General features: G+C 39.2%; 1 protein-coding gene across 1 annotated transcript in view; it reads right to left on the reverse strand.

Annotated features, from left to right (window-relative positions):
- Nucleotides 1-14,918, reverse strand: part of KIT (KIT proto-oncogene, receptor tyrosine kinase) — an 82,178-nt gene that overhangs the window by 16,668 nt on the left and 50,592 nt on the right. The window contains exons 7-14 of the mRNA XM_077477477.1: nt 13,438-13,553; nt 13,233-13,347; nt 12,541-12,725; nt 10,808-10,914; nt 10,595-10,721; nt 9,624-9,728; nt 9,420-9,530; nt 2,152-2,302 (exon numbers count right to left, since the gene is read on the reverse strand). Of these exons, the coding sequence (XP_077333603.1) occupies nt 2,152-2,302; nt 9,420-9,530; nt 9,624-9,728; nt 10,595-10,721; nt 10,808-10,914; nt 12,541-12,725; nt 13,233-13,347; nt 13,438-13,553 (1,017 nt within the window). The remainder of the gene's footprint in view (nt 1-2,151; nt 2,303-9,419; nt 9,531-9,623; nt 9,729-10,594; nt 10,722-10,807; nt 10,915-12,540; nt 12,726-13,232; nt 13,348-13,437; nt 13,554-14,918) is intronic.

Consider the following 14,918-nt stretch of genomic DNA (forward strand, 5'->3'; position numbering starts at 1 on the left):
ACATTTTCAAATGTATGTATAGTCAAATGATTTGGATAGAGTAGGGAATAGTTAAAAACCCCTTGTCAGTTTTTATATTGTTGTCTGTGTCTTTTTGGAAACTTTTCCCTTCCCTCCCTGTCCCAAAGATTCAAGGAAGTAAGAAGAAAAAAAAACTCCAAGTTAGGAGAAAACCGCTCCTAGACAGATTCACCGAAGCAGGAGTCCTCCTTTGGGAGATATGTCCTCACTTCCTGTTTCCTTGACCATTGTTACACCAGAACATGTATCCCTGGGGCACAATCAGTACAAAAACCCAACATAGGGTCTTATCTGTCCCCAATGTACAAATACAGTTTACATTTTTTGTCTGAGAGACTTCTCCTCACTTTCTGCTCCCCGTAACAGGAAAAATCTCAAGGTACAAAAAATTCTGAGGCACAGACAGCTATAAAGACCCGGCAATGGTTGTAAGCCATTCCTTGCCTGTTCAAAAGAAAAATAAACTTTGGGCTGGAGTTGGACTTTGATTTTAATTAAAAATTGTAAGGATGAACTCCAGGCACATATATAAGACACAAGTAAATACACCTTTTTATTGTGAATACTCTATTAAATGCATTTTAAATGTACTTGAATTTGAGCTGATGTTAGGCTATTGCAGTCTTATGCCTCTTACACACGATCAGACTTTCCACCAACAAAACCGTGGAATTTTGGCGGGTTGGCTCAAACTTGTCTTGCATACATACGGTCACATAATTGTTGGCCAACATTTACAAACGTAGTGATGTACTACATGGTTTTTCAGCTCTTTAGCGCACCCTTTGGGCTCCTTCTGCTAATTTCATGTTAGTTTGGTGAGTGTTGATTTGTGCTTTTCAATTCCCGTTTTTCATTTTGCGCTTTTCAGTTAGTTTCTGAATGGCCGTCGTCAACCAGACATGTTGTGGAATCGGAGGAGATAACGTGTTATTTATTATTGGCCTTGGAGTTATTGCTTGGTTGAATTATAATTCGATTTTTCTAGATTTTCTATATTTTTGGATGCATAGAGTGCACTTTTTGTTAAGTTCTATTGGCAGATAGCAAGTCAAATTTTTTATTTTTTTTTACAATAAATTTTTTGCACAATAAAAAATTGTGGAGAATAATACTTGGCTATGTGTTTTACTTCAAATGACAGTTGGGGAGTAGGCAGGTACATTTGAAAAAATACAATGTAAAATTAACATGGGACACCAACATAGTTGTATCTTTGATCTTATAAACTACGGGATAATGGTGTTGTGGTAACTTGCACAAATACTAAAAAAACAAAAACATAATAATATTATTCTTGATATCACTAGAAAAAAAAACCTTGGAAAATTATTTTGCAATAACTCCATCAGTATCACCAGCAAAGCAGCTTCATTATTATCCCATTAAAGAAGAAGAGAATGTGTGCTGCATTTGGAGATTACATAATTTGCCATGTCACGAATGTCAATTCTCCATTACAAGCGCTAGTTTACGAGACCGACCATTTCTGGTTCGTCCTTGCTTCCGAGTGTTTGTACTTTGAACTTTTGTCCGACGGACTTGTGTGCACACGATCAGAAAATCCGATAACACACATTTAGTGGCGGAAAATTTGAAGACATGCTAGCCAACATTTGTTGGCGGAAAGTCCGACAACAATTGTCCAATGAAGCATACAGACAGTTGGATTTTCCGCCAACAGCCTGACATCCAACATTTCCCGTCGGAAAATCCGATCGTGTGTACGGGACTTTAGATGCAGTAGAGTTCAGGCTGGAAGAAGGAAGCAGCACAAGGAGCCAGTCAGTTGATCTGTAGTGCTTATATGCTAACAAGTAACATGCTGGTAGGAGGAGAGAGCAGAGTGGTAGAGAGATGAGCTCATTAGTCTGCTGCTTATCCTTTTAATCTCCAGTCACAGGCTGAGGGAAGGACAAAACTTGTACGTGTTACTTAAATGCATATGAGTGAAAGTCAGGTCTCCTTTCCTGCTAAGGCTATGCTGTGTGGCACTGATGTATAAATCTCAAAACTAGATGGACGGATATACAAATCCTATGTCAGGCAATACAGCTCCAATATATGCGTGTCATCTGTGTATATAGCTGTTTGTCAGGGGTTTAGCTTTTAATGCATTTTCTTGCTCACCAGACATTGTTCCGTGAATTGAGAAGATTCTTATATAGTGCTGTTTCAGAATGATCCTCAAATTTTGGGCAAATGAAGGAATCACGCTTTCTTCTTAAGTAATTCAGAAGGTCTCCATAGCAGCAATATTCAGTGATGACAAGAGTTGGGCCTGGTAAGCAAATAATAGTGCATACACATTATAAATGTGAACAAACGATGCACACAGAAGTGTGACACTTCAGTACACTTTGAACATTGCCATATCGAATCTGGTAACAGAAACACAAATGGATTTTCACAGCTCAGACTCAATGCCATCTAGAACTATGAGCAGGCAGGGGATAAACCATGAGAGGGTCACAAGATCCGTGTGGTATATGTTACATATAAAAATACAAGCCTAAGACGAATCGATATTCCCGCTGAATGCTCAGCTCATTTGTAGGCCAGTCTGCCTGAATATCAGTTTTATATATATAAGTTCTACATGCTTACATTATAATCATGCCTTTTATAATGATTCAGGATAGGTAATAAAACAAACAAAAACTTGATGTGCTTTCTTGGTTATTATGACATAACACTTCATATTTCAAGTAGTTTGAAGGAAAGGTCAGTAGGAGCAGCCAATCAAATTCCAGCTCCGTTTTTTAAATAGAAGGTTTTATAGTTTCAAACTGGAAGCCAATATATGATTGGTTGCTAGAGACATACAGACTGATTTACTAAAAGAGTTGAGACTCAATAAATTGCAGCTGTATTCACTTTAATACCCAATCGTGTGCAGATAAAAAAAAGAAACTTGAATTTGGTTCTCACATGATTGGATAACTAAAAGAATCTTCATTCATTGTGTTGAGTAAAGATTCTTACCACTAAATCAGCCTCTGTATCTCCAGTTTTCATTTGCCCTTACTTTTACACACTTGGTATACACTAGTAGTTTTTTTTTTTTCGTTTAACCCAACGGGCTGAACGAAAAGAAAAAAACGAAAGAGCTCGGAGATTGTTAATACAGCGGCTTATATTAAGCACCTCATGTTTTTTTTTTTCATTCAGCCCGCCCCCCCCCCCACCAGAACACAATGGTCAGCGTTCTTAGCCATTGGCTGAGAGCACTGATTGGGTGCCAATCGGCAGATCTTTTTCAGTCATGCCCCTTTGAAAAAAGCCGGCCAAATAGCTGCCCTATACAAAGTCAGAATGTTGTCTGGTTTCTATCGAACCACCTGATGCCGCCTGATGTTAGACCCATGTGTATGGCCCTTTAGTATACATTGTGAACCTAATGCCGCATACACATGACCGGACTTTCTGGCAGAAAAGGTCCGATGGTCTTCTCAACGGAGTTCCGACAGTCTTCCGATCGAACGGACTTGCCCACACACGAACGGCCCAAAGTCTGTTAGTTTTAAACGTGATGCCGTACGACGGGACTAGAAGAAGGAAGTTCAATAGCCAGTAGCCAATAGCTGCCCTTGCGTCGTATTTGGTTTGTCGAACTAGCATACAGATGAACGGTTTTACCGACAGAAATTGATTTAGTCGGACAGATTTGAACCATATTCTATTTCTAGGTCAGTCTGAATTTTTGAAGAAAAAAGTCAGATGAAGCCCACACACGATCGTAATATCCAACGGAATGATTCCGTCTGACCTTTTCTGACGGAAAGTCCAGTCGTGTGTACGCGGCATTACAAGACTTACTTATTAAGTTGCACACAGCAAGGAGCAAACAGTGATCCATGCCTATAAATTTTAACATCAATTTTAATTGATCAAATTTAGCAATACATTTATTTTTTTATTTTTTCATTCTTTGATTCTTTGTATCAAATATATAAAATATAAGTTTCAACAGAATAACATTATACATTTGTGTAAATCAACACCGATCCTCTCTCTTCCACCTTTTATAACTTATCCTCTCCCATTTCTCCCTGTCTCTCCCCTACCTCTGCTCCCGCTACTTCTGCATATCTCCTTGTCTGCTTGAATTCTATCCAGGCTTTCCACTTATTTTCAAATCCTTCCAATTCCTCTTCTCTACTACATCTTAGATATTCTATGTTATATATATCTTTTTTATACCAACTTCCCATCGTGGGGCTTTCCAATTCTTGCCACTGTCAAGGTATTAAACTGCGTTCATCAGATGGGGCACCAATGTTCTTTTATATTGTTTTATTGACATTTTAGCCCCATGAAAGGTTCCTCTGGTATCTCTATGTTAGTGATCTCCTTTATCACCTGCAACACCTCTTTCCAGTATTTTTTTATTTTTGGGCATGTCCACCATATGTAGGCCATAGTTCCTACAGCATCGCACCCCCGCCAACAAAACCGCGATACCCCACTTTGGTATTTGTATGTTATATCTGGTCTTATATACCAACCTGATATACATTTGTAGTTAATTTCTATGGTATTGCCGTACTATCAATAAATTTCAACCAATATTAGATCAAGTCAGCCAAATAAGATATATCTGTTTTAGGTGTGCTGTTAAAGGTTACTGCAACTGCAATTACATTTTTAATGATATTCAAGGACTAAAAAATCAAGGCAGAAAAAATATTTTAATATATTATTTTGTAATACTTTGGCTCCCTGACATTTATTCTGTTTCTACATGGTTCACAAACTGAACCAGTCATAGACTTTCAATACAAGTCATTGATGTTAAGTGGTTTGGGTTCAGATGCATTGAGCCTGGAGAATCCAAGATAAAAAGGACACAGAAAGGTCAATAGATAAGACTCTTGGAAAAAAAAAACAATTTATACCGGAACAACATAGGTACTACAGAGGAATCTAATGATTAATGCGTAAAGAATGCAAATGACAGTGTGTTCTAGGCACTGCAGCCCATCTGTAGGAGAAGAGTACATGTTCAAGCCGAATTCCTAATAAAAAGTGGCAAAACAGATAAAGACGCTGACAGAACATCGCAATGGCATTACTTTTCTAATTTGCCTGGTATGTAACTTCAGGATTAGAACTACACAAGCAACTAGTGAATGTACAACTTTTTGTAGCCTTAGTTCACATTGGGGAGATTACAAATTCATATTCTGAGGAATCAAGAGGGACAGGAAATGATGGGAAAGCTCTCTAAAAGAGGACAGACAGACACACAAGAAATATATAAAAAATTAAAAGGCAAAAGTTAGAATATTGGTGTCACTGAGACACACACGGAGAGGAAATCTCCCCAACAGAGTCACATACAACCAATTAAACCTTTTAGAATGCCTAACCCTTCTCCACTCCATCCAAAAGTAAATAAAGTAAATCTAGCTAGACGTTATTATATAAAAAAAACTCATAACATCCATATTTGTATATACAGTAAAACCTTGGATTGCAAGCATAATTCATAAAACATGCTTGTAATCCAAAGCACTCTTAAGCGAATTTCCCCATAAGATATAATGGAATCTCAGATGATTAGTTCCACAATCATTTATTCTTAAGTCCTTTGGTTTATAGTCTATATGAAAAGATTATAGCAATGTGATAGGTTGTGTAACCATAAAACAACGTCACATACAGGGGCTGCATGTGATAGCGTGTGGCGGGGAACACACAGCTATTAAAATGAAAGCTGTGATGTTCCCGGGGCTCTAATCAACCATGCGGCGGCGGCTCTCTTCTCTCTTCCTCTACACAGGTAGGCTGTACTGGGGACACACAGGCTGGCTGCACTGGGGACACACAGGCTGGCTGCACTGGGGACACACAGGCTGGCTGCACTGGGGACACACAGGCTGGCTGCACTGGGGACACACAGGCTCGCTGCACTGGGGACACACAGGCTGGCTGCTGTACCATGTCCGCAGTCTCTGACCATCTCCTGCATCAAAATATTTAATGTTTTGTTATCGGTCATTTTCGGTATCGGTTTTCGGCCTAGTGCATTTTTCATTTTTGGTATCGGTTTCGGCACCAAAAAACCCATTCGTTGCACCCCCAATAAAATGTCAATCCATAAATGGCAGCCTCCACAAGGGGATTAGAAGCAAAATCCAGCAGTATCTATAGAGTATAAAAGAGAAGAGAAGCACCTCTAAATGTAGCAATATGGTTACAATTAATGAAGGGACAACATTTAGCAACTCAAATGGTTGATGATTAAAAGAGGCCCATCTAAGTATTCAGGCATCTGGGGTAAAGCTGTTCACATAGACCATCCTCCACACCAGCGTGGAAGGTATGACATTGATGGAGGTGCGGAGGATGGTCTATTTGGACAACTTTACCCCGGATACCTGCATACTTAGATGTGCCCATTTTAATCATCAACCATGTGAGTTGCTAAATGTTGTACCTTTATTAAATGTAACTATATTGCTACACTTAGAGGCGCCTCTCTTCTCTTTTATACTGAGTTGTGACATGACGTTACTTGTATATCAAGTAAAAATGTATTAAAAAATGTAGCTGTCTTGCAAAACACACTCAAACCAAGTTACTCTCAATCCAAGGTTTTACTGTAATTACATTTTCACAATTATGTTTAGTCCATAAAATGCTAATATGATCATCAAATGTTTTGTTCATAAAAAGTTTTGTTACAAACAAAAAGAATATCAAAAAAGTTAAATCATTTTTCAATTGCTCAAAATAACAGACAGCAACCCGTACAAAATAAAGTCCTGTCCCTTCCCCCGCCTAAACTAATAGTTTCGGCATCAGCTACATGCCTGAGGTAAATAGCATGTGACTGAGACACTTGTCTGGAGAGCAAATAAACAAAAGGTGACAGGCAAAGAGCTGAGCGCAGTCAATGCTCTGATCATAACTCTCTTCAGTTACAATACAATGCTAATTGCTTGGCAGAAGCGCACTGACACTGTATCTACCGCATAAAGAAAAACAGAGAATGTCCAAGGATGGAGATGTCTTGTTATCACCCCTGGTGCATGTTTTCTGGCCAAAGATATCAATGAAAGATGATCACTTCTATAGCTGTGCTAAATAGGTTATCTGTCTCCATCTAAATATGAATGAAGACGTATTTATTATGCTCCACACTGAACAGCACAAGCCCACATAACAGCGTTTTACTTGCTGCTGGCTCCACGCAGGCTTAGTCACACATTAAGGCTTAAGCCATCTTGCAATTAAGTGATTATCATTAACCCCTTAGGCATCCAGGTGGCTAATGTACTATATGTTTGCGCAAGTCTGTGACAGCATTGTTTAATCCTTTTTACGAGCCCCATAAATGAAACACAACCAACTTATTTAAATATACTGAATATGCAGGCTGGCTTATATAGTAGAGGCAGAAGCAACAACAGAGATTTCTGAATACGTTTAGTAAGCTAATTAGATACTATATGGTGTATGAAGAAGATAATTGTAGACCTAAAGCCGGGTACAAACGGGGCCAAATATCAGAAAACAACTGCTGGTTCAAGAAAACCTGGCCGACATTCGGCCCGTGTGTATGTCAGTCATGCTTCTGTCGTACATGCATGCTGGAAAACCGGCAGCCGACTGACTCCCAATCAGCGTTTTTAGTCAGTGGTGGAGAGCTCTGATCAGAGTGTTCTGGCGGGGGCCGTCCCCTTGTCAGTACACAATAGCTCAGCAGGGGAGATCGCTGAACTAACCTTGCATGATTAGTACAGTGGTTCTGACCAAAACCATGTAGTAGTGTAAGGGCCTGCCTGATTGTATACAAATTGAAACTCCTAAGGTTTGACCTCATATTATATGGTTTTGGTAAATCTGAAGGAAAAAAATCAGCAGAAAAACTGATTACTGCTTACGACTAGCCATACAGGGCTCTATTTTCAGCCAATTTACACTAAATGGGCTGAAATTTGAGTCGTGGGGGACCTTGTTGGCACCACATGACTCAAAAAATGTAAATTTGTTAAAAATCTAAGGAGAGGAGCAGAAAATTCCTGGCTGAATAGCGATTGCAGCTATTCAGATGCTGACTGGTCAGAGACTCTGACAGCCATGGCAGCAGAAGCTGTCAGAATACAATAGGAGGCAGAGAGATTCCTCCAACCATGTTGCTTAGCATTGATGGGTGAATTGAGTGATTTCTTTCGTTCAGCCAGTGGGAATATACTAGAGCGGGGATATGCAATTAGCGGACCTCCAGCTGTTGCAAAAGTCCCATCATGCCTCTGCCTCTGGGTGTCATGCTTGTGGCTGTCAGAGTCTTGCTATGCCTCATGGGAATTGTAGTTCTGCAACAGCCTCTAGGTCCGCTAATTGCATATCCCTGTACTAGAGAAATCTTCTTGTGTATGGCTATCCAAAAATGACAGCAAGTCATAAAGTTGCCATCTGAACAGTGAATGGTCTTTTCTAATCTTGATGCTCATCAACATGCGCATGATTCTTTTCTATATAAAAGGCATGTAATGTGATACAAGTCATTGGCATTTATCAACTGTCAAAATGGCACAGGGCATTTCTTGTCTATGAATACTCAAAATGTGGAAAGAGATAGCTATCGGGGGTGTAGCCACCGCTAAGTGCAATTCTTGTGCTAGGATTGTTCTTTAAATGCTAAGCCAAATGGTAAAACAATGAACGGCTACCTGTTGACATCAACTAAAAGGCCAACACGTTTCCTAAACTTTCACCAGTGGGTTGGTCAAGCATTTATGTTTATGGGGAAGGACTGCTGGATAGCCTTGGCATTAATCTTTCAACACCAACTGGCCAGGTTTAATTTTTACCCTAAGAAAGAAGGAAAATCTAGAAAGGTTGGGAGTTTTTAGGGACATACATCTCTCATGTCTGCATGCCTCCTAAAGTAATGTAATGAAGCTACGTCTTTGTAAGAGTTTAACCTTAGACAGTGTTGTTTGTGTCCAGCTTCCTCCATTGTTACCACGAGGAAAGCCAAGTTTATATCTGATGTAATATAAATATAATGACACAACGCTTTGCCTCATACAGGAAGTCCGTAGAGTGTTTCATGGAACTCAGTAGTACTGATATCTTTATCTTGTTGTTTACTAAAATAGGGAAGTCCCATCAGCCAATATATGCTGACCACAGCTTCCCACTGAAAAAGTAGCAAGTATTGCCCGAACTCCGATAACATTGGTGTGAAGATAAGTAAACATTTTGCAAGGTATAACAATGCCTTAGTATCTGATGGAAAATATTATTTGTGTCACTAGCTTTACTGTGTTCTATTTTAGAATATTATAATATAAAATCTATAAGAAAAAAAATTGCAAGGTTAGATGGAAGTTCACTGTAACATACTGTTATTTTTTAGATACTGAAAGCATATATTAATTTACCTCCCACAGTGCATGCACCAAGCAGGTTCACAATGTTTTTGTGGTGACCAAGATAGCTCAGAACTTTCAGCTCCGACATGAGAGCTTCCCTCTCTGTGGCATGGGCACTTGCTGCAATGACAGTGAGAGATTTTTATACACCAATAGACTTAAAGTCCAAAAAAAAAAAAAAAAAAATGAATATCAAATAACCAATAGACTTACGTTTTAGCATTTTAACAGCAACAGTCAGTGCATTGTCAGTCTTAAGGAGTCCATAGGCAGTTGCTTCAACCACTTTACCGAAAGCACCAGCACCTAGAATCTTTCCTATTAAAAAAGTAAAAAAAAAAAATCTAAATACCTATTGATACTGTAATATTTAATACAATATTAAATAACATTTTATTACATAAAAAAATTATAGCAAAGACAAAACAACAAAACATTGAATACACAATGTACATGGATTATATGTCTAGATACTTTTTAGAAATGCTTACATTCAAAAGATAAGGCATAACAGGAACAAGGAAGAAATTTCACCATAGTGAGGTGAAATCCCCCCTTAGATGTCACTTCAATGGGTGTCCTTGGAAGATTTCTACTCTATCCCTGTCCCAGTGACAACTATAAAATTCTGACACACTGGGGTCAATTTACTAAAGGCAAATAGACTGTGCACTTTTGAAGTGCAGTTGTAGCAGTTAGGGAATTTGCTCCAGAGCTTAGTAAATTAGGGGAAGCTCTGTTGACTGCCATCATCCAATCACTTGCAAGCAAAAATTCAGTTTTTTTATTTTCCTTGCATATGATTGGGTATTCTTTGCAAAGTGAAACTTCACCTCATTTACTAAGCTCTGGCGCAAATGCTTTTGCACAGTCTATCTACCTTTAGTAAATCTACCCGTCTGTCCAAATGCAAATGGTGATCAGGAGAAAGGTAAATCTTTCCAATGGGTACACTGCCTGACAGAAGTTCTAACCTTCCTTCCCTGTCCAAACAAAATTTACTATAGAGAAATTCTTTTATGGCTTTATCATAGAATTGGATCCATTAATTCTGGTAATGTAAATAGAAAAATGGATACAGCTGTACACAATATGGTATTTTTTTCCATGAAATGTTTTTTTCCTGAAATGGAGGGAAATGAAATATAGTCATAACATACAGTAGCGTAGTGTAACACACTTACCAAAGCACAGTCTGTCCCTCGGGAATTCCCATTTGTTGTCATAGGGAAGTTGTGTTGGGTCAATATAAACATAATTATTTCCATTGATTTCTTCCACTACTTTCCACTGTATCTCATACTTTGGTTTCTTTAATAAGGAGAAAGAACAATTGTTGATTTTTTTCACACTAACACAGGATGATCGTGATTAGGAACTTACTAAATGTGCTGTACCTGCATGTATTTGTACATGAGAATCACCATCCCGAGGCACATCACTGCCGCCGCCACTATAAAGCCAATCAACAGCGGAGTGAACAATTTGTGGGAAATCCGTTCTTCTGAAAAAGAAAATGAAAGCACGATTTAGTATTTTAATGTATTTAAAAATATAAAACACACTGTTTTAAAATATTGCCCGCTCATCACAAATGTATAGCTTGCAAGCTTTCAGGCACATGCAATTAGGGCTGCAACTAACGATTTTTTTCATGATCGATTAGTTGGCCGATTATTGTTTCGATTAATCGATGAATCGGTTAATAACCTTTTAAAAAAACAAAAAACAAAATGCGATTTGCATTTTTACATATTTTTTTTGGCCAATTTGTTGTTGGGCAGATTAAAAAAACACAAATTGTGTTATTACATGCTTTTCTGCAGCTTCTCCATTGAAGTATATTGAACCGAAAAAACAAAATAGCACCATCTTGCGTTAAAAAAAAAGTCCTTGTCTTTTCCAAATATGCAGCAGCTGAAAAAATCATGGATGTGAACATGTCCCATAGGAAACCATGTAAATGAACTGTGTTTCTGCAAAAAACACCAAAAAACAGAGAGGTGTGACCCAGGCTTAACATAATGGGGTTAAAAAAACTAAATTTGTACAAAATGAGCAAACAATTGCCAGAAAAAGACCGATGAGAGCTTTTCATCGGAAAATGCGATCGTGTGTACGCTCCATCGGAATTTAGCTGTCCGAATTTCCGCCAGCCAAAAATGTATAGCATGTTCTCAATTTTCCCGACGGAAAAACTTTCTATCGGTAATTCCGATCGTGTGTATGCAATTCAGACACGCTAAAAATCACGCATGCTCAGATTCAACTACGAAACAGAAGCTATTGGGTACTGGCTATTGAACTTCCTTTTTCTGGTCACGTCGTACGTGTTGTACGTCACCGCGTTATAAATGATCGGAATTTGATGTGACCGTGTGTAGGCAAGACAGCTTGAGCCGAATTCCATCGGGAAAACCATCAGAATTCCGATCGTGTGTACGCGGCATAAGGGGCTCATTTTTTACTATGGGACAGTGAAAGTAATATTTACAGTAGCGATTTGCTCTTTTTGTACTATAAAGGGCTAATTTTAGTTTTTTTAACCCCATTATGTTAGTGGCCGATTACTCGATTATGAAAATAGTAATCGATTATTTTAATAATCGATTAGTTGTCGATTAATCGATTAGTTGTTTCGGCCCTACATGCAATCACAAATACTTCAGACTAAAAAACTGAACTCCAGTTGTAATAAAAAAAAGATTCCCTGTATATTAAGGTTTTAATGCTCACTCAACCTAAAGGGTATGTAATAGAAGGAAATTGACCCTCAAGGCTTCCCCCCTATTGGTTCCAGGAAGGATGACCAGTCCCATGAAGCTGCTCCTCCTCTCTGGTTGTTTTGTCACCCTTCTAGCCAATGTCCTCACTTACAATGCATTTCAACAACCAGCACTGGTCCTGCATTGTATATGATGTGGTTTAGTGCCTGCCCACACTCCAGGGCTGCAACAGGACTGATGAATAAGGTAAGTATTTCTTTGTATCATGGGCTATTAGACTAAAGAAACATAGATGTACTGGAAGAGAGGTCTATTGGCTCTTTATTTCTTACGACAATGTAAGGCAGTGCGGACAAAAGAACACCAAAAGATCTGAGTAAACCTGGTATAAAACCAAAAATTACCATTAATCGCAAAGCTGAAGATGGATGAGATGCTCTCCACATCATTGGATGCGATACATTGGATGGTACCATTCTTCCTGATGGAGCTTACATCTACGATGCTTTCTACCACCATACGACCCAGAGTTGAATTTTCCTGGCTGAACTTGACATCATAGGGGGAGATTCTTGGAGAATCTGTACACCTGCAAAAACAATGCGTGGTCAATTTTCCTTCATAGGGTCCTAACGTCACAGACTACATGGAAACATTTCCAGGCATGGAAAATAAAACACCAACCCCGTGACACTGTGCCTTCATTTATATAGTCAGTTAGGTCACAGATGAGACAATACCATTTGAACTGAGAACTGCAAAACAGCTTATTGTGTCTCCATCAAGGCAGGATGACACATTAGTAATTGTGCTAATGAACACAGTATCTCAATGCAGTACTTAAAAGATCCTTTGTCAATAATGCATGTATACGTAGGCATAGACAAAGCCTTCCTGTCAATCAAAAAGTAGCCAGGACACCTGACTGTCTGCTACTATAAATATAACATTTAATTTGATACATATGCAGGCATTTAGCCTTAAAATGAAACTCGCTTATACTGTATATGACGACGCTAGTTCATAGACTGCACTTTTTTTCGACATATTGCTATACTAATTTTGCATCAGCTATCATATATTCATTATTGCATACCGCTGCTCAGATCCTGGACAGAAAACCCATTCAATGGAGGGCACAGGGAACCCAGCCGCCACACACTGGAGCATGCCATTGCTAAGCTTATCGGAAATTAGGATTTCAGGTCTTGCTGTGAAAATAAAGGAAAACCTGGGATTAAATTCTGTCAGTTAAAACTACACCATGAATGGACACTGTGAGAGAGTTAAGGGAAACTTACTTTTGACAAATATATTGAAACTGACTGAAGCGTTGGCATCGGAATTGGAAGCATAAAAAGTATAAACTCCTTTCTCATTGCCTTTCATTCGAATCAGGTGCAGCTCACTAACATACCTAAAGTGAACAGAGATGGCATTCACTAATTAGAGATAGAATTAGTGGAACACATCCAGTTAGGGCAACTCACAGTCAGACAATGGGCTATATTTACTAGAGAAAGAGATTGTTCACCAAGTTCAAAATTGGTCAAAGTGTGAAATGGGCTGTAGTCAGTTTTTGCAATAATCCGTAGCCACAATAATAAAGGCTGATATATGATTGTCTACTATGCTTTTCCCCATGATACTGTAGGGGTTATTTACTAAAACTGGACTGTGCAAAATCTGGTGCAACTGTGTATAAAACATTCAGCTTCCAGGTTTTAGGGTCCTTTCACACGGGGCGGATCAGTGATGATCTGCCCCATGGATATCCGCTTGCACAGCGGGGATCGCTGGAGCGATCTCCGCTGAGCAGGAAGATGACAGGTCTGTCTCTGCACACTGCGCAGGGACGGACCTGTCATAGAACCGCTCTCCCCTATATGAGATTGGATGACAATGGACCGCAGTGTCCGTCGTCACCCGATCCGATGACGGATGGAAAAATAGCTTTTTCCTCCGTCACACTTTTTCGGAACGGAGCGGGTCGGGTGTCACCGCTGACATCCGACGCTCCATAGAGCTCTATGGAGCATCCGTTCAGGTCCGCCTGAAAAACTGACAGGCGGATCTGAACGGATCGGTAGTGTGAAAGGGGCCTTATTGTCAAAGCCTAATTGAAAAAGCTGAAGTTAGAAGCCGATTGGTTACTATGCACAGCTGTACCAGATTCTGAGTGCACCAGTTTTAGTAAATCTCCTATTGTCCTTTATGTTATCAAGCAAAGTTTTAGCGGCAGGGCCTCCCAGGGGAGCGAGGACATGTTTTTCAAGTGTTTGCAAGCATTTGATACAGAATGCAATGATTTTGCAACTTTTTCAAAAAGGTCTGTGTGACAGGGCCAATAAAGTTCTTTTTCTCAATTAGAAAAGTGAAAGAAAGGGTCGACCACTAAAATCACCATTTAAGTGCCAAGATGCAAGTTGCACTGCAATGGTTACCAGTGGGCAGAAGAACATTTAGACATTTCACTAGCCATCAAAGATCACTGGAGGACCCGGGTCAGCTTTGGACTTGTGTCCTTGGACATATGTAGCTTTATTCAGGCACATTCTCCTTTCATTTAACATCAGTTTTAGATGCTACAATAAATAGTCAGAGTTAATTGGCTGGTGAATTAGACCTTCAGTTGACTTCTTTCAGATCTGCATCTGACCTGCTCAGCATCCCCATTACATGAGGGAAGAAAAGTTCATCGACAAAAGCTTTAAGGCTCTGCCCTACTCAATAAGAATGTCAAATTGGAGGACTTTGGTTCTCCAACCCAGAAATGTACTAT

This window comes from Lithobates pipiens, unplaced genomic scaffold, assembly GCF_037356315.1.
Source record: "Lithobates pipiens isolate NorthernLeopardFrog02 unplaced genomic scaffold, aLitPip1_a1.2 Scaffold_13, whole genome shotgun sequence".
Classification (NCBI taxonomy): Eukaryota; Metazoa; Chordata; class Amphibia; order Anura; family Ranidae; genus Lithobates; species Lithobates pipiens.